The sequence below is a fragment of the Zonotrichia leucophrys genome, chromosome 4 (assembly GCF_028769735.1).
Source record: "Zonotrichia leucophrys gambelii isolate GWCS_2022_RI chromosome 4, RI_Zleu_2.0, whole genome shotgun sequence".
Lineage (NCBI taxonomy): Eukaryota > Metazoa > Chordata > Aves > Passeriformes > Passerellidae > Zonotrichia > Zonotrichia leucophrys.
In genome coordinates, this window is record NC_088173.1 from 25,810,089 (window position 1) to 25,831,012 (window position 20,924).

Consider the following 20,924-nt stretch of genomic DNA (forward strand, 5'->3'; position numbering starts at 1 on the left):
TTGTTTATACTCTACACTAATTCCTGCTGCTTCCAACACACAGGGGCAAAATAACTAATTTAATATGTCAGACACAGCTACAGAAAATAAAAACCGTGTGTGCCTAATGACTGAGGCCCAGCTAAAGTTAGTGCATTGTCTCTGCACTGCAGCTGAATCCTAATGATTCTGTTCCTTAAACTGGCACAGTAAACCAGCACGTTAGGTGTTCTCATTTAATGAGGAGGGAAATAAAAAAAGTCTGGAATATTTTCAACCAAACATCTCTGGATCTAGAAGTCACCTCCATTCTACAATCTTTGGCAAGGCTCAAAAAACGGCAGTTTTTTCCAACAAGTTTTTTTCCAAGTGCAAGAAAACAAGACTCATTCTCTCCTCTTCAGACCCTCACTTCTGCCTTGCAGTCCCTCAGAGACAGCTGCAATATTATCAGATCACCTGGTGCAGTTCAGGAAAATAGAGGGTGACATGCTTTAATTTTATTCTCCCAGATGATGCACAGGTACATAAATTCACACCTGCTTGCCCCCCGGGATGCAGGAACTCCACTGGCATTTTCAGAGTCAGGATTCATCCTTCATATACCTTGGATTCAATTTAAGACCTGTGTGGAGGTAGAAAGCTGAATGTGTGCACAAGGCACCACCACAGCTGACCCAGCCCTGCTATGTTGAAGAGGGCAGTTTTTAACAAAGCCATGTGGAGAAAGGCAGGGATGTGTTTTCAGACTAGAGATGGCACAGCAATGACTCCTGTGCAAATTCCTCCAAGGAGTATATGGTGCACACCCCACGAAGAGGACAATCTCCAAACAGCTCATTCCACCACTGCTTAGTAGGCACAGGGAAAAAAAGCTTTGAAAGCCCAGAAAGCAGAGATGCAGCATATTGGCACACTTCATTTATCAACACCCACCCCTTACCTTTGCTCCCAAGACACTGCATGATGGAGCAGACTGACTCCTCCCTACCAGCTCCTGTTTATGCTTCTCATTCCACATTTCTCCATCCAGGGACGAGAATTCCATCACCTTCACTGTGTTGTGGTCCTGTGCATGCAGCAGCTTCAGGCCAGCAAAGTTCCAAAGAACTGCTAAAATGCTGTTAAAAAGAAGTCTAAAAATAATGATCTGTGGAGGAACTGTTTGAAGGAACCATTTGGCCTGCATCACTCCGGACTGCATCTAGTACAGGTTTTGAGGCTGGGAGCAGGGAGTTGGGCCCTAGCCTTGAACACTGAACTTAAAATGGAGTTTTGAACTGTCTGTTTTTAGGTACAGAGCTCGATGCTGGCTGTGTGGAGGGAGCCAGGTGGTGCCCATCACAAAGGGCTCTTCTCAGCATGCAGACACCTTCATGGCTGTGTGGGAGCAGCAGACACAGCCTGGAGAGAGGTGGGTGTTTCCCCCTTGTAACAACGTGGTTTTTAGAAAAGGCAAAAGCAGACTGCCTGAGGGAGCAGATGGAAGCAGCAAAAGGGAAGAAACATGGCTACAGGACAACAACAATCTTCCCCTCTCAGTGAGACCCATCATCATCCCATGCCAAGGACCAGGAACTGAAATGTACTGAACTACTGCACAGATCCCCAGTAAACTCCTCCTTCCAGCACTCAGCTTCCTGCTCCTCAGTGGGCAGCCAGGCTTGGCCAACTGAAGGCAACCCAAATATATCCAGGTTTTTGGAGGATGGCAGATGCCCCAAAGCCTCCATCCTTTGCCAAGAGAATAATTCAGGAGGGTGCAAAGCTGCCCCAACAATAAAAAACCTACCTGGAGAGAGCAGAGGTGATACATGAGGCAAAATCTCCCTGGTGATTACATAGCAGCGGCACCTGAAAGAAATTACGGGGGTGATGGGGAACACAAGCGCCTCAGGGCCAGCTTCCCTGTGGGGTGGGCACCCAGAGGCTCTCCCAGCCCCTCAGCCATGCAGTCTGGCACAGGTGTGTGCCATGGCTCCTAAAGCACCTGGCATAAGCAGCATGAAAGTGCAGTCTGGTTCACATCCTGGCCCCATTTATCTCCATCTCCCAGAGGTGCAGGTCAGGCCCCTCATGAGGACTTAGAGCTTAAACTGTAGTGCAGTAGGATTAAGTCTTTTCTGTCCCAGTCTGCAAAGAATGCCCACAGATTTGGGGATGTGAGGGAGGGATCTAGGGAGAGTGTGTAAGCAAACCCAACAAGCATTGGGCAGATGAGGGGTTTCTATCCAGCAGGTGCTTTTCCCCCATCCTGCCTCTTGCTCCCCCTTCCATCAGCAGGGGCTCTGATGGCAATGGGGACTGTTTGGACATTTTTGTGACTCATCTCTGAAATTTGACCTGCAAGTCCAATGCAAAGCCCTAACAGTCAGCAGAGCAGCTGCAGGTACCTGCAATCATCTCCTCTCTGCCCTTTCCATCAGGTGTGTGCTCCAATGCAGTCAGCTGCTAAATCCCAGGGAAAAAATATCTCTCTCCAATTACTTTTTTTTTTCTAGTAGCAGCTCTTTGTTGAGCTTCCTAGTACTGAGTCTTCTTTGGAAATATGCACATGGGATTCATGAAGATAGGACTGAAAGTGAGTGTGATCAGACTGGCTGGCATGGGACACCTGCAGCCACAGTCTCACCTGCAGCACACAGCATTTCCCATCCTCTGAGGGCTGAAGGTCTGATTTGGTTTTCTTCCTCAAATGATTTTTTCTTGGGTTGAGGTGAGCAGCAGAGTTCAGCTCTGGCTCTGAACTCCCCCAAGCTACGTGGATTTCATGCTCTTCTTCACCCTTCCTTCCTCACTTTTCCAGCTAAATTCAGACAAGGTGCCTGTTTGCATAAGAGCTGTCAAAAGAATAACTTACAAGTACAGGAGCTAGAAAAGTCTTGAAGCGTAAAGCTGGCAGCCCCCAAAGACCTGCAGGGACTATCCAATCCATCTGGTGCTCCAGGGTGCAGAGCAAACAGGCTTTTGACTAGTTCATAACCGCAGCATATGCAAAAGGCTCAATTATTGCTTCTTAAAAAGCCCAAATTATCTCCTGGAGTTGGAGACTGACAGCCACACAGTCTCCACAGCGTTATGCATGACTGAATTTTTGCTGGCTTATTCTCTGCTGTTCTGTGCTGCCTGTAATTGCATTGCATTTTAACTGTTTAGCATCGTCAGAACTTCAGCCCCAGGGGCAGCGGAGGTGGTGAGAGCTCAATACATCAAATTACTACCCAAAGAGCAGGCAGACAAAAAGCAGAGCAGGGAGGGAGGGAAACAGACAAATGAGCCACATTCATTAGAAAAACAGCAGCCCTGACCAGGGAAGCGTCCTACTGATGTAATGAGAAAGGTGAAAGTTGTTAATAATAATAAAGAACACAGTAACACAGTTGCTTTTCTATCAGAAAGCACCAAATCTGGAGAAAATAAAAGCTCTGTGGAAAGCAGAGATGAAAACCGATGAAATGCTCCTTGCCCACATAGCCCTTTCTTTCTTCCCAGTTTTATATTGTGGGTTTTTTGTGCTAGTGAGTTCTGTAGCTGCTCTGTTTAGTGCTGCTCCCTTGAGTGCTGTGATGTGGCCCCAAAAACTGGCATTGCTGCTGTGGAAGGCAGTGAAAGCACTTTCCAACAGGCAGGTTTTTGTTTCACCCTTGGCCAGCCATGGGTCCTGAGTACTGCTCCTCTCTTTGGAATTTTGCCACCTGTGAGGGTCCTGAAATGTAACAGAGCTCTCGACGGGTTTGCCCTGCTGAGGCACCTCAGTAGCTTTGACCTCAAATAACTGACTAAGCTCTGTGCAGCTTAACACCCTGAAATTACAGGACACTGTTCCAAGGAACAGGCCCCGCGCAATGCAGAGCCCGCACTGATACAGCCACAGAATGAAGGGTGACGTGTGGATGCCTGAAGAGCAGCCTCAGAGCTGCCCACCACAGCACGGGGTCCCCAGGAACCAGCAGGACCTGCTGGGTGTCCCTTGTAGGCCACCAGCAGGCTGCTCGTGGGTCTTTGTCCTGCCTCAAGATGAAGGCAAAGGGAGAGGCATGTCAGCAGGCACAGCCAGCGATGCCAGCAATAAAGATGGTTGTGGCAGCAGAGAGGTTTCTGTCCCTGTCCCAGTGCAGCCTGCCAGGGAGGTGCCTCTGCTGCGGCTCTCCAGCCAGGGAACGTGCAAAGTGGATGCAAGGGAGCTGAGAAGATCCTTCAGCTTTCTATGCTGAAAATTTTGAGGGTATTGACATTTCATGTCAGCTGCATTCACCAGGGTTAATTAAAGTCTGTGTTTTATAGATTGCCTGTGGCCATAAGCAGAAAAGCTGCCTCAATTGGAAATCAATAGAGTAATCTTTAAGCTCTTTTATTTTATTAGATATAGAGTTCTAATTTGAAGAAATTGAGGAGCCATAATGAATGGTGCCAGAGAGGTCCTGGGATACATGTTTAAAGCTTCCTGAGGAGAGTGCTTTGCTGTAGGCAGTGAGCTGGAGGTGCCCAGCATGCTGGGACACATCACTGAGGCTGGGGAATGCTCTGCTGAGGGAGGTCCCAGGAGCACTGCAGAAATACAACAGCAAATCAATAGCCAGGACTCTGCCCAAAAATTGAAGAGAAGGCTGTGAAGGCAGTCCTGCCACCGCTGGGCACAGCAGAAAAGCCAAATCCTGGGCTGCTGACAACCAAGGAGTCTCACAGATGCTGCTGATGGCCTCCCTGTCCTGAGCCAGAGAGACTGATGTGCATTATGCCTTTCTCTAAGTCTACTGTGCACTGGTATGCAGTGAAATGATTTGCCCCTCTTCAGTGGGGTGGAGTCATTCCAAACCCACAGATGCCTCTGGGGGTTTTGGAAGGTGAAGTATCCTGACAGTGTTAGTGCTCTGCCCCTTGGAACAGCCTTGCTGGCAGGCCGTACAACTTTCCCACAACAGACAGACCAAGGAATATTTTTCATTTAAACAGCTTTCTAAGCAGTGCCTGTAAAACAATTCTGTCCACAGATAATGGAGTGTCATGGGCCAGAATGATCCCTGTGATCCAATAAGCAAAATAAACCCCAAAAAGACCAGCCCATTCATGAGCAGCCATCATGAGGCCCTCAGCCAAACTTGTGAGAATATGTAAGTACTTAGAAGGCTAATAAACTGCTTGTGCTTGAAAAGCATTTAATGCCTACTTTTTCAGCATCTACCTTTTAGAAATAATTATTTTCAACTTTTCTATGTTGTTTTTCTCATTTCTAGACCTTTTCACTGTAAATAGTGATGAAAATATTTTTCTTTCTATGAGTCAAATAACTTACTTGATACAGCATCTTAGAGTAGAAAGCCATTGCCAGTAGACTGTGGCACACCTTTTTCTTGTGCTTCGTTGGCTCTTTTTCTTCAGTGCCCACTTGTCCTGTTTGAGACTGTGTCCAAAATCCCAGCATGCTGCAACTGGTCACTCCCAAAATATTGCAAATCTTTGTACTGAGCAGGGTTAGACTCTGGGAAGAGCTCAGGGAAATTTTCTGTGTTTGAAGACAGTGACTCACCTTCTCAAGTTAAGCCTGAGATGAGCAGTGCTGAAAACACTTTCTCCTGGCAAACCTGGGCCCTGCACACCTTGCTGGCAGTGATTAATGATACCCAAAAGTCTTTGCCAGCCAAATATGTTCTGTAGTCTTGGATTGTAACATGTAGATCAGAATCATACACTCGACCTACAAACTTGTTTAACAAGTAACTCATGAGCTGAACTAATTTGTAAGCAGATCCAGTTTAATTACATTTCTGTGGGCATGTTCATTCCACAGCGAAGTGGATGTCATTCACTTCTTTAGCAAATTAGGACACAGAAGCTGAAGAACATTAAATTTAGATGGGATTGTCCACAGAAGATTTAATCCAACTTTGGTGAGAAGACTTTTACAAATCTAGATTCATTTTCCTAGTATTCTCATATAGACAAACCTCACAGTGGAGGATGAACTTAAACTTTTGGGGTTTTTTTGATATACTAGTGAGGAGAAAAACTCTACTGTCTCTTTTAGACACATATTAACAGTGGAGCTGTTGAGCCAGACAACCTGAATGGATTTTTCATTTCTTTTTCACCTATTTAAGCCATTGCATGTAACTTCTCTAAATACTGAGTTCTCTCTGCAGACAGTTCAACACTTCCCATTAAAGGCAAATCCCAGCGCCTTCAACTCTGCAGAAGAAAAGTGCCATAAATATTCTTCCAAATCCTTTCTGTGCTTTACAGATATCCTTCAAGCAAATCTGTCTTCTCTCCTTCATATAAACATCAATTCCCTTGTGATTCTTAAGAACAGAAGTTCATATTGTCTCCCTTTACCACAAGTTTTGTCATTTCAGGGGTTAAGAGGAGCTCAGGCTCTTATTTCTGCTGTCCACTGAACTCACCTCTTTTACTTCATACACACTCAGCACTCTTTTACTTCATACACACTCAGCACCAGTCCCTCTGAGAGGTTTCCCAGCCTTCTGACGAGCGCTTGGTTGTCTGCCATGCCCCTTTATCACAAAGAGCACAAACACCTTCCCTGTTTTGTTGTTTTTCACTTTTCCAGTATCATGATTTGCAGAGAGGCCTGTCCTCTCCCCATCACTGATTTTAATGAGGAGGAGTTTCCATTTGCCACCTCCAGCATGCCTTCTGCAAGGTTTCATGGAGCCCCTGCCACCACCATGCCCAGAATTTCTAATGTCTGCTCTCCAGGCTTGTCATAACAGGTCCACCTCATTCTGTGAAACAGGAATGTGGAGTAATGGACAATAGATGTGCTAGACATGTGCAATGGATTGCATTTCTGCAAACAGAAAAGCATAGCTACTTAATAAAGATAATAAATTTTAATAGGCATTAATTTTTTTTCTTGACACAACATGGTAGTTTCTGAACAGATTTTGCACAAAAACACAAACAGATATTTCACAATATTTCTCTGCTTTTCTCTACTGTCCTTTCACTATGATACAATATACTACAAAATACATTGGGTTTTTAATCAACATGAAAATTCACAATGACTACTTTTTTTGGAAGGAAACCTCATCAATCAGGAACCAGAATAGTTGCAGATGCCAACCAGTGTAATTTAGATGGCCTGACCTTTCCAAAGTAGGCATCCAAGACTTCTCTGCTCCCGAGGAACACAAGCTATCCAGGAATACCTGAATGAACCACGTAAGTTCAGCTGCAGCATGGACACTTGTTAGTTTCCCATCTTTTATTGAGCTTCACCAAAAGTCTCTCATGGTGCCTCTAAGAAAGATTATCAGACCCACCAAGGCAGAAGTAAAAGCAACAGCCAAGCACAAGGAAATAAACACTTTTCAGATTTGTCTATAGACATGAAGTAATAAATCTGCTCAATCTCTCACCATCATGTTAAGTAAGTTTTAATATTTCAGAGAAGGAAATTGCAGAGAAAAGTTCCTCAAAAGCATTCTATCTAGGTATCAAAACTTAGATGATTGTCCCAGATCTCGGCCCTGCACTTAGACCACCAGTTGTCTTCATTCCATTTCCCAATTTAAAAAAATGTAATGCTTGGAATGCTACAGTCAGTGGATTGAGACTGAGCAGATGCTCACAGTAATACAACTTTCAAACATTTTTAGTTCTAGAAAGGTAGGGTACATGCAGGCAGAAGCACTACTTGGTATTTTGGAACTGCCGGCTCTGTACAAATTAAGAGTGTCTGTAATTAGCACTTGAAACACTCTTTGAACTTCCAGAGTTATTCAATAACCCACAGGAATCCCATGCATTACTCAGAACTCTGGCAAGAAGGTTCATCTGTGAAATTGCTTACCTTGCTCATTCCCACTGTGTGCCCCAGGCTACATGGGAGTCATATTTGCAGCACACATAATGCAATTAGCCAAGGAGCAGGTGAAAACCAGCTATTGCCTGCTACATTGCAAGGATTATGTTCAGTAATTTACAGAATTTCAAAGAGCCTCAGTGCAAGGTATATTCCTCCCTTCACAGAACAGAAGCACACTATTCAGCATCTCAGCCAGGCATCCCACCCTGTAAACATTTATGACAAGCAAAGCATGTGCTACAGTGAGGAGTCTCATGCAAATCACTGAATTAATTTTCATAGTGGCTGTTTGCCCAGTCCTGTTTCAAGGGTCAGGTCCTGTTTGTATTCTGCTACATACAACTAAAATTTCCCTAGCTATCATAAGTTCAACAAAGTATGCTGACTTATTTCTTCCTGTGTGTGCAGAAAACATTTTTAGTAGCTACTATGCAAATATCACCAAATTTTTACATCATCTTCACTCATCTTTTTACATTCTTTTCAACCTTGTTCCCCTGCTTTTACTATATGTGAAAATAATAAATATACATGGTATACCAGTTATTAAGCCATCAAAAAATTACATGTCATTCCAGAAGGGAAAGGAGATGCTTGAAATTTAGAAGTCAAAACCTGGTCATTAACACAAGTGGCCTGGTGGTAAAAAGCTTCAGCTTCTCCACATTTCCCATTGAAACACAACTTTGGTGAGATGTTCTTGCATATTGTGATAAAACAGGTTGCTTCACATCTGAAATGACAAGAGCATCTCAAGATTATTATTCCAGGTAAGGTTGTTCAGGAACATAAGAGTAAGCTAAACTGGAAGACAGAATAAATCCAGTATAGGATAGACAATAAGGATTAAATTTATTGTCCATGCCCTTGTCCTGGGTCCACACAAAATTGAACCACCTCTGGGTTTTCAGTAATGTAGGCAAAACTCTATTCTGCTGCTCTAATTCAAGAAACAAAGGAGGTCATTTTGTCCTTACTATTGGCATCAGGAAAGCTCAGTCTCTACCTAGGGGAAAGGAGAATAGGCCAAAAACATCAAAGGTGTTCTTCACATTTCTGGCCAACCATGTATTTCTCAATGGAGACTGATGGGACCCATTCTAGTGGAGCTTCATTCTACAGTGCTGGGGGGAGTCTGGGCTTCTCCAGAGCCTCTGTGGGGTCCATCCCACTTGTGCTGTGACACCCAGTTCCTCAGGACATCCTTGTCCCCTGCCTCCTGCTCCACCCTGGTCATACAGGGCCCTTCCACAGCTGCTTCTTCCTCCCACACTCAGCAAAGGACCACAGCTCTCCACAGTTCTCCACAAATAGGAAAAGCAGCTCCATGGGAAGTGAATATTGTGGTGCCTGAAAAAGCTTCATATATGCCCTTAGACGTGTAGGAAAATTCAGCACCCACATAGAAAACTGTTTCAGAGTGCTCTGATGGTCTCTGCTCTCTCACACAAAAAATTACCATCCAGCACTTGCTATAATTTAACCACCTAGGATTTCAAGCCATAATAAACCACCTCAATAAAACTCCTGGCATTTGCATGAAGTGAAAAGATTCAGATTTTTCACAGAAAACAAAAGAAGTAAAAAACTTCTGGGTACCAAATTTCTTTTTTTTTTTTTTTTTTTTTTTTAATAGGTATCTGCCCTTAAAAATCTATTATTTCTCACACAAACAGAAAGAAAATTCACCCAGGGGTTTACATCCAGGAAATGCTGAACAGTTCAAGTCACATGCTCTTCCCTATGAATATCTGTCTCTATGAGCTGGCAGCTTCTTCAGCCCCTCAGTTTGCCTGTGAATCTGGTCACCATGGGGTGCTCCAGCTGAGCTTTGTTTAAGCCACTTTTCCTTGAGGCTGCTGCCAATTATAAAGTAATTTCTCTTTTTGGCTTGCATTTTTAACCCTTTTTTTCTTTGTTACAGGGCACAATACTGAGACTAAGAAGTATTAAAAGGATTAACAAACACTAATGTTACAGGATGGAAAACAAAGGCAATAAACTTACACATTTATTGCTGAGATGTGAAGATTTGCCGAGTTTTATTCTTCCCATGAGATGAGTGCTCTCCTAAGAAACAGAAAATACATTTGCATCAGATAAACATGGAAAGACAGATAAATATGGAAATGAATCTAGCAGGAACACATCACTGACCAGTGTACAAACTAACCAGTCTCCTTGCCAGATTTACTTCACAGCAAAAACTGTTCACAAAATAGATTTTTACCACTCTTCCTATTTTATAGATTATTTCCCCTGTGATTTGCTCATTAATGCTGGGCTGCTACCACAAAGTATTTTCCAAGGCAGTTCTCGAGGGGGTTGAAGAGGAATAAGATTTTAATTAATTTATAGCTATGATTAGAACATTGAATTATAAAAATAAGAAGATAGAACTATACAATTAATTTTTGCCAGTAACATTGACATCAGCTCAGTTCCTCCAAAGCAGAAGGATGAACATTTAAGAACTTGACACAGTTCTCAATATTCCTTCTCTGGAGAAGCCAGAGCCACATGGACACAGGCATGAGGGCAGGAAAACCCACATATCTCCTTCTGCCTCCTTGCTCACCTGCAGGAGACAATTTAATTTCTCATGCCCACATGAGAGGCAAGGAAATGATGTATTACATTCCAGGAGAAATTAGTATCTATTAAAAACCTACAAATGATCAATGGCCTAGGGTTGCAAATTGTAATACAAATTAGGCTTATGAAAAAAAATCACTGATTAGGCATTTAAATAATTAGCAGCCAACTTAAATAGTTGCACTTCTGAAGACAATGGAAAAGACTTATCAATAGTTTTCAGACAGTTTTTCTTCACAGCAAAAAAAGGCTCTTTAATCGAGTGCAGCTTTTTGGGGATGAGTAAAAGACTTAGTATCTGCTGAAAACTGTTAAACAATAGTGTGCTGAAATGGTGTTCACTTCCCAAGTGTTCAATTTTGGAAAAAAAATATTTAAAATAATTTTGAAGTGTTGTTAAGATGGAGTTTCAGAAGCTCTTATGTCAAATTTCAGGTAGGGCAAAGCAAAGCACAATTTTTTGTTAGGAAAAAACTGGAATATCTTAACAAGACATATTTTTGGTAGGTGAACCATTTTTGCTAGATAAAAATCTTGTACTGAAAAGTTAAAATAAAATGAACCAGCTCAAATATTGCACAGTTTCATACTAGCAAAGGAGTGAGATTTTCAAGAATTCTCATTTCTTTTTTTATTTTTATTTTTCCTTCTGCATGTTTCTACTTTCCTTTTTTAATATACAGAAAGATTAAATAGGGGACAGAAGAGAGGAATTGGCAAAACTGTTTAAAAAATAAGGTGTTGGAGAAATTAATTGAGACATATATTTTGATGCAGAAGATAAAATCCAGTAGTAGCAATAAATATCAGTACTTGGTTATCAGTTCCACTCTCAGCTGGTTGTTCTGCAGACAGATTTACATGGAAGCACCCCAGGAAAATTACACGTCTAAGGGCAGGCTCCAGAGTAAGGTAGCTCCCTGGGTAACATCCCATTTGTGCCAATAGACCATGGATCAGAGCATGGAGAGGGGAGCAGCACTGGCTGCAGAAGAGAGAGTGCTTGAGAGGCACCTGCCAGCAGCGGTGGCCGGGCCAGGGGGTGACTCTGCCCTTCTGAGAGCCTGAGACAGCGGCACACAGACACTCACACACCCTATCCCCATGTCCTGGCGCTGTACCCCGTATCCCTGGACCAGGGAACTGCCCCCAGCTATTGCCTGGGGCAATGCCCCCTACAACAGCAGTGTCTGCTGAGGGATGGATACAGGCAGGAGTGTTCTACGTTGCTTTGCTGCTGCACTTCCAAGAGGGCAAGAGCCTGCAAGCCTTGGGAAACAAAAGGAAGTTAAGGCTACTCCACAGTTGCAAAACTGCCTGAAGATAATTGCATAGTAATATATGTAATATAGTAATAGGTCTGTAATCATTAGTGCCAGCCAACAATTCAGTGATGAAGAGATGATGATTATACACCAGAGAAGGAGTGGTCACAGATGCTGTCTGTTCAAGGAATAAAAGGGTGGTGGATGGGTTTAGATACAGGGCTGCAGTACACCTGGAGACTGCACAGAGAAGTGTCCAGATCAATTTTGGAGTTCAATGGTTCAGCAGTTTGATATTCTGCTAAATACCCTGTTGCAACTCAAAGGGCAAACAAAGAACATTCAGGTTAGCTGCAAGTAAGAAAACATTTATATTGATCTCAAAACAGCCTTAACTGACACAAATAGATTCCAAGACTTGGATTCCAAGACCCAAACTTGTCCCCTAATCACCCACCAAAACAAATGGACTGAACCTTGCTTCCCATAAGGGAATTGAAAAACCAATACTTGTGTTTAGTATTTTGTTAGAACAGATGGCATTTTAGTAGATTGAAGAAATCATTTCACACTGAATTTTTGCTGACTGAGAAAATACAGGGTGTGGTGGAAGTGCTCAACCAGTCCAGATATATCACTGAAGGGGTATTGGGAATAGTTAAATGTGATACAGACATTTTATTATTAAAAGGTATAAAAAGACACTTTATTATTAGAAATCTACAGTTTTTATAGAAATAATGGTGGACTTAAGACTTGATTTGCCTTTAGGAATTTTGGTGAACTATGAATAGCACACTCTGGAGAACTATATTGATAAACAATGGTTACAGAAAGAGAGATAATAATTGTTTGAATTTTTTCTTTTAAGTTTCCCACAGCTTCTAAAATTCTGGGAGAATTATGTCTCTCTCTGTTCAGAAGATTATATAATTACTACACAGATACATTACAAGGCCTTGAAGGCTGTCACAGGATCATAGAACAGTTGAGTTTGGAAAAGGCCTTTAAGATCATCAAGTCCAACTGTCAACCCAGCAACATCTCCATGTTCACCACTAAACCTTGTCCTCAAGTGCCACATCCACACATTTTTCAAACACTTCCAGTAATGATGACTTTACCACTGTCCTAAGCATGCTGTTCCAATGCTTAACAACCCTTTTGTGAAGAAGTATTCCCTAATATCAATCTAAACTCCCTTGGCACAACCTGAGGCCATCATTGAAAGAGAAGGCTATAGTTCCACAAAATAAACTAACAAGAGCAAAATTGCTGCACAACATCATCAGTAAAAAACTGTGATCTTATTTATTCTGGATTATGCACTTAGGGAAGGATGACACACAAACTCTAGTGTTATGCACCAGGAGATGGAAGATATCAGGAGAAACTTGAACCATCAGCTTCTCACGGTATAAGTACTCAGTGTCTTGCATAAGGTATTAGTTGATCCAATCTGACAGCTGCTATGGCAATACATTTCCAAAAGGGAATGAAATCTTGAAATCGGAGGACAGAGCTGAACAAATACTCAAGAAAGGAGATATGGTCAATAAAAAATGAAATTGAAAATCCAGAAAATCTGAAATGGAGTGACTACAACCAATTGTATTGAGATGAAATGTGATGCAGGGAAAAGGACCAAAACTTGCCCAAATTATTCTCTTTGAAATCCTTAAGATCAGGAAAGAAATGAAAACACAGACACAGAAGAGAAACAGAAGAACTGAAATTTCAAAAGAAAAAAAAAAGTGATACCAGGTGAAACCAAGGAAAGCCAATGGGATGATCTGAAGTGCAGGAATTTGGCCCGAATCTTTCCCAATCAATCCTCATTGAAATCACAAGATTTTATTCCCTTTCATGAAAGGGAAAATCAGAAAAAATCAGATTCTGGCATGGAAGTTTTAGGTGACATGAAAAGTCTGCCATTACACCCTATATTCTCTTCCTGATCTTCCAGTGTTACATTTGTTTGTTGATTTTTGTCTGAAATTGGATTGCAAAAACCAAGGCATAGGCATCATGAAGTCTCTATTACTCTCATATAACAGACAGATCTGTAGTTAAACTGTCAGGTTTATTGCTGCAAGAGGCTGCAGATACCACAGCAAACAAAACAAATTTGTGGAATTAAAGGCCACTGAAAAGTATGAAACGCCAAGGATAACTAGCTTGATTAAGGATGTCTCCAGCCACATGCTGCTGGAAGACTATGGTGCAGGACACATTACTGGACTTCTTTTCTGTTTGTCACACTTCCTTTCACCTCATGTGATTCACCCTCTAAGAAATCCTTTTTGACTGGATTTGAGCCTACAGAGATGCAGGGTCCCAGCAGGTACAGCTGGCTCAGCTGATGGTTCCTTGGCCTCAATACTGAAGGAGGTGGGGCACTGACAACTTGCACAATACAGCACTGATCTTTCATACACACAGCCTCCATGTGGCACCCTTTGAACACTTCTGCCACAGCCTCAGTAACACTGATCCTCCCAAAGAAATTGGCAGTGTGGGCACTGGGTCTGATCCAATATGCCCTGCACACTTCCTCCTCTAAAACATGGTCATGGTTCAAAAGGATAAAGACACGGAAGATGGACAAGAAAAAAATAATTTTACTCATAAATCCTCATCCTTCAACATATTTGTTTTAAGTGCATGGAAAGTACACTTTGTACCCAGCTACTGAGGGCTCTTCCAAGCTGAAAGATAATCAGAAAAGAAAGAATGCTGCAATGAAAATGTGTTTTTTTCCTAATTAAAATTTCACTTGTGCAGTATTTGTTTTGATTTTTCACTTGCAAATATACTCATTTCCAACCATTACTGTTGCATTCTGATGCCAGTGTATGTGAATAAGTAATGGGTACAATCAGCTGAAATTACAGATTGCAATAAGATCAGTTTTGAAGCTCTGAAACAAACATTACTTTGTCTTACTGTTGTAGAAGGTTATTGTAATAATCTCATTGCAATTTTCCCTCTCCTCTTGCCCCTCCACATTTGATTCAGAATCTGAATATATTATTCAGAATACACATACACTGCAGAACACCATGACATAAAAGAGAGTATAGACTGAGTACTATGAGTACAGAATGTCCTTGACCTGGGTAAAGCCCTCTGACATTATTGGGAAAGCTGCAAGAAAAAGGATGTAAAAACAGTCTTTCATATAAAAAAATAGGTTGTGCAGCATCTCGGATTACATTGTCTGAAAGAAGAAATTAGTTGTGCTCTTATTTCACTGTAATATCTGCTGCTGAGAAATTGCTTGTAAGTGGCAATCAGATTTGAAGCAAAGAATTAAAGCAAGCTTTTAATAAAATCTGATTGCAGAAGCCTATCTTTTATAAAAGTATAGAACTACCTCTGCAGACACAGGAATCAAAATGTCTATTTTTACCAGACTGAAAGAAAAGAAAGATGCTGGAGAGCAGCATTGAGTGGGAGCCACTGGCTGGGTTTGGTGTGGGCCAGCGGGTTCAGCACCTGCGATGTGCTGCAGCTCCCCCGCCACACACTTCACCATTTCCCTGCAAACTGCTCCTCACCTCTGCCAGCACGACAGAAGGGTCTGAACAATCCACCACGGCAAAAGAGGGTGTGTGGAAGTGTTCAGGTGAAGTACGGGAAGGCAATTCCTGCTCAACGGGCAGCAAAGGGCAGGAGATGGCTCCCTCACAAGGAGCATCTCAGAAAGCTGCAGGCTGGAAAGTCAGCAAATGCTTCACAGGGGAAAACATCACCTGACCCTCAGCCGGCTGAATGCAAGAGACTGCTTAAAAAGCCCTTGAAAATATGCACAGCTCACAAACCAAATTAGAAATACAGAGGGAAACATATACTATTTTGACTACAGTTTGACTGCGTTTTTGACAACATTTTTGTCCAAAAGTTTCAGCTGGAAGTGTGTGCAGTCAGAACTCTGTGGTGTGAGTAAACACAAAGAGTCCAACCACAAGCTAAGAAAGTTTATTCTACAGTTCCTGTGAAGAAGAAACAGAACTTCAGACTATTATACAACACAAGGTTAAAAAAAATAGAGTATCAGCAAATGAGAAAGAAAAGGAGAGGGAAGCAGGTACTTGGTACCTTTTTCTGTTGCAAGGGGACTGTAGGAATGTGCCCCCTGTTGATGGAATGACCAAATTATCCTTTGTCTCCTTAAAAAGGAAAAAGGCCCAGAAGTTTCTCTCCTCAATTCGGTAATAAAACACCTCATAGGACCTTGGGGACTTCACCTCAAACTTAAGGAGAACCAATTGGACAGAAGCCAAAAAGTCTTGACTAGGCAATTTACTAGAAAAAGAGGACAGCAAAAGAATTAATTGCTTTTGTGAGGTGTTTTACCAAGAGCAAGAGCCTCTTGCCCTGGCTCAGTTTTTCTCTGTAAAGAGCTTTGTTATTTTGCCTTTTATTAAAACCTTTCTGTTTCAAACACTGCCACAGAAGCTGTCCTGCTGATTTTATGCCATCTGAGTTGGCTGAGCTATCTCAGGTGTGATATAGATCTCCAAGAACTTATAAGACCTGCCTTGAAGAGACCCTTATATCAGGGGACCCTTTTTTATAAAGCAGATTCTAGGTGTTCTATGTGCAGGGAAAAAACATGAGACCCTGAAACTACATCTCAGACTAGGAAACAGAAATAACCAATATCATAACCCTATCATAACTTTACCAGGAGCACCTGCTCTTACCACTCCTAAGCACACAGCATGACAGCAGACTGCTCTTCACTGACCTACACTGCTTATCCTGCAAGGAAGTGGAAGAGGAAAGGGGATTTCCATTGACAGAGTGACTTATCTAGGGACTCAGATTCTTCACCTGCTCCTAGAGACATCCATACAGACCCTAGACATAATGAGAAAGAGGTCAAAGTCCCAATGCATGATAAGAAACCTATGGCTCACCATGGAGTCATGCTCCCTCACAGGGGTAAATTTCCCTGGGTTGGGTCCCTAATGAGGTAAACCCCAAAGATTTCTTACCTACTTAAATGCCATGCCCCATGCTCAGACATACTCAGCATAACAGGAAACAAGGTCTGCACCAGCTCCTGATTTGTCCCATTGTACCAAAACCACATCTATGGTTTGATGAGCGAGGCAGAACAATTAGTCTCAGCACTTGCAGGGTTATGGAAAGCAGTGATGAAGACACTGTCATCCCACCACACTGTTTCAGAACACCACAGGATTTTCCATGTCCAAGCCCTAGCACTGCAGTGGGTTGTCTTGAGGCACATTCAGCTGAAGCAGCAGGTAACAGCTTTAAGGCCATCATTACTGTTGAACAGCAGCAGCTTTTGGAAGAGATGTGGAGCACATGGAGAATGCAAGTTTTCCTGCTTCCTCAGTTTGTACTATCTTTGCACTGCACTGCCATCAGAGAGCATCTCTAGGTATTAACTGATCTCTTTCTTCAATGCAATTGCAATAAGTTAAAGGGGTTTCAAATGGAACAGGTTAGGTGTCTCCCAAATACCCATCCTTGCCTGACAGATTTTTCCATTTCTGTTTAGTAACAACATTGAATTTTCATTTTTTTGTCCACAGTGGGTATCTCAGGAAGCCCTAATGCAGACATGTGCCACAAATCCTTCTACAACTACCTTCCATTTCAGGTGCCTCACCAAAGTCTGAGGTACCTCAGCTCTGACGCATTTAACACCCTTTCAGCAAATTCAGTGCAGAACAGGCAATATCTCTACAAGCCAAGTAAGTAATATCCTACCTTTTCACCTCAAAACAGCTCAGTCTGGTTATAAATCATGCTTTATTGGATCAGCTTATGCTTAGGTACCAGGGTTATACCTAACATGTCTGAGATATTATGTCACCTGCACATCCCTATGACACTTTACATTGAATATTGAAATGGTGTGCTTCTACTGAAAAGGCCTTTCACACATTTTACCTGCTCTAGAATAGTTATTCCAGGCTAGGGCCATACAAGAAAATTCTGAAGTCAGGTATCAATGCTTCTATCACACATCATACACCTGTATGTAGTAGTCTTACCCAAATTTCTATTCACCAACGTTTCTGTAACTGAGCAATTTTCATCCCTCAACATTTTTCATGAGTCCTAAAAAGGTGATCAATAATTTGCTGTTTTTCAGCGTAATACACAAGAACCCTTGCAGAAAAAGTTAGGTCTCTTTTCAAGACAAGCAATACTTTAACCTTATGGTTGAAGGTATTGATCTCTTATTCATCAATTAAAGCCCTTCATCTTATATTCTCAGGAAATATAACTATCACTGACAAGCTAAGTGTGCAGTTCTGTGGGCTGTGTTGAATCACAAATAAATATTTTGCAAGTAGATTTTCTACAACGCTGTATTGTAAAAGACCACTTATTCTCCCTAGAGGAAGCCACCCTAAATTTGCATGTACCATCAAAATGAAATGGCTGCCCAAAGTCCTGCATTTGTACATTAGTGTGAAACTTTTGAGATTATTTTTATCCTAGCTGAATTCTCAAGTAAGATGCAAGAACAGGCACTTATCTTGCATCAGGTGTTGCAGTTCACTGATAAACATGCATGAAAAATGTTCTGAGTCTAGTTTAGTTTTCTCTGGTTTTATACTTTACATCCATTCTACACCAATTGTGCCTTAGAGCTCAAGACAATTAGCAATTCCATCTTTTTAAGAAGAGATATAAAAAATGACAAGATTAAAGCTCCATTTTACCTAGTTCTCTTGATGATACTACTCCATTAAAAACATTACTTTAGTCCAGGCCTAATTGAAAACTATTCTTCTCCTGCATTCTTTCACATTAATTGTAGGTATTTGAAATAATATTCTTGATTAAATTTAATTCAGCTCTGCCTCTGAGAAAGGAGTCTTTCCTTTTTCTTTCATTTCATATTCACAACTTAATTTTAGAAGTCCTAAAACAGGATCTTTCAGGAGTCAGTGGACTGCCACAGGTCAGCCCATTCCAGCTCAAGATAGATGTCCAAGGCAGATGGGATAAACAGCCCTCTGGACACATACATCTCTTTCAACTATGTGCAACTAGCATGGTTTTTAGACAGATAAAAGAGGGCAAGATTAAACTCACCATAACCTTTGATCAAGATCTGTGCACAACACTGATACAGGGTCTTTCTAGGTTGCTTGCTTGAACAGTTCGTAGGTCCTTAGTTGTCCTGCATATATTTTACAAAATTATACAATCTCAAAGTCTTATGTTTGGAATGAAAAGCAAAAATGAAGGGGGAAAAAAGAATGTATATTTCTAATAAAGCTTAAGTTGAATACATATCAGAGCAGAACTTCATTGTAGATATGCTTGACCTTAGGGAGGAGCTGCTTATTGATAGTGAGGGGTGATGTAGTCCTGCCTGTGAAGTTAAGGCTGCTGCTCTTTAGATCTTTCTAATTTCAGCCTTTCTACTCATTACTTTTTGTAGTTTTGTTGGTACTTACAGAGACAGCCACAACATACACTTTCTAAACAACTGGACCAAGGATAAAGAAGAACACTTGTAAAGGAGTTTTATGCAGGACAATTGTTGTCAGTAGTTGTGAGAAGGCCCAAGAGTCAGGCAGTTCTTGTGTCTATACCATGAGAAGCATCTGCATTTATGCCTGAGCTTTTAATAAAGCAAGTAAATCTGATTCAAATGGGGAGGCATCCTCACATATTTTAAATTCCTTTATAAGAGACAAATATTTCTGGAAGAAACAGACCCCTCTGCCAGAGTGCTTTTAATTTAAGAAGTAAAATGACTCTAAAAACCTGGGCAAAAGCAGGACTTTAATTTCTGTGAAAGCATGTTTAATTTTAAACATATAACCATGTAAGAATTCAAGAGAAAATGGCAGCTAGTTTAAATATGAATTGTATTAATGAGAAGAGGGCAAGAATCTTGTCTAAGTGGTTATGACTTAAACCTTCTAATTATAGCATGCACACATCATAGTTCAGTAAAAAAGAATATCAAGCATTCTCTGGATGGAAGATGTTCAGTTATCTGGTGAACCAGTAGCTGTACAGGCAACAGAGCTCACCTTGTGGAAAAAGGAAAAAAAAACCCCAACACTGAGCCTGTGTCTTTTCCCATCTACTCTGCTTTAAACCACAAACAATTCTGCTACTGTCAGTGAAGTCACTTTGTTTTTGAAATGGCATGAGGGCAGAATCAATCAAAAATAGTCCATTAATTAGTTTCTAACTTCATTCAGCTTTCAAAACAAACAAACAAACAAACAAACAAAAAAGTGCAACTTTAAGAAAACATATACACAACTTGATACTCCAAATAAAGTCCATTCCCAAAGACATCCTCTATAATAAAAAAATAAAATTTCGCAAACCATGAAGCTCTGAAGTGCAGTCTCTGAAGTGCCAAAGTTTGCCTTTACCCAGCAGTAGTGGGACAGAACTGATGTGTCCTGTGATGGAGCAGGTCCTTCCTGTCCCTCTCTAGCCCCCAGCTCTGTGTTAAGAGGCCATGGGGACCTTGCACCCTTGCACAATTCTGGTTTGCTGCAAGGGCTGCCAGAGATGCCCTGTGGGTGTCTTGGATTGCACAAAAGTTTCTGGGAGTTACAGAGAAGGCTAGAGACACCAAATTGTGCCTCTCCAGCAAGCAGAGGATAGTTCAGATGAAGGGCTGTATTTCAGTGGAGTTCCCGAGGATTTGGACAAAAGGAGATAGCAGCTATTGGTCAGACTAAGAAATGTCAGTAGGAGAAACAGATGGCCAAAAAGCTTAAAAACCAAATAAGAGTATTATACTTAAACACTAGAAAGTAAGACACCTTTTCTGGAAGGACTTTTGCAGGTGAGGTGGGACCTACATGACAGAGAGCATTGGGTGAAGGTGTGAAGTTTCACCATGACCACCTCTACCATGAGAGATTTAGGGGTTTTGGTTGTTTAGTCAGAATTCAATTCTGCCTCAGTCTTATTCTGCGCCACTCCGTTTTTTGCAGAACCTATAACTGCATCCATCGCTTTGCTTTAAGATTTTTCTTTCTTTTGTGTGTGTTATCAGTAACCTTTGTTCCTTTAGGCTTTATTACTACAGATTTTGTAAGAACCTTAAGCACAGGACAGAGGGATTTGCAAGGAGAGCAGGATTTTGAATGCAAAGGGTGACTGAGTATGGGGTTGACTGAACCCTGCTGACACCAACTCCAACAGAATCCTGATTACATACAGCACTGGCTCCAAACCTTTTGATCCCTGGGATATTAGCTCAGTTGCTTGGAGCATTG

At 41.7% G+C, this 20,924-nt stretch overlaps 1 protein-coding gene across 2 annotated transcripts in view; it reads right to left on the reverse strand.

The window, feature by feature from the left end:
• Nucleotides 1-6,808: 6,808 nt before the first annotated feature.
• EMCN (endomucin) overlaps nt 6,809-20,924 on the reverse strand; it is a 53,730-nt gene continuing 39,614 nt past the window's right edge. For both annotated transcript variants that reach the window (XM_064710884.1, XM_064710883.1), the window contains exons 11-12: nt 9,818-9,880; nt 6,809-8,543 (exon numbers count right to left, since the gene is read on the reverse strand). In XM_064710884.1, coding sequence (XP_064566954.1) covers nt 9,822-9,880 — 59 coding nt within the window. In that variant the 3' untranslated portion in view covers nt 6,809-8,543; nt 9,818-9,821. The remainder of the gene's footprint in view (nt 8,544-9,817; nt 9,881-20,924) is intronic.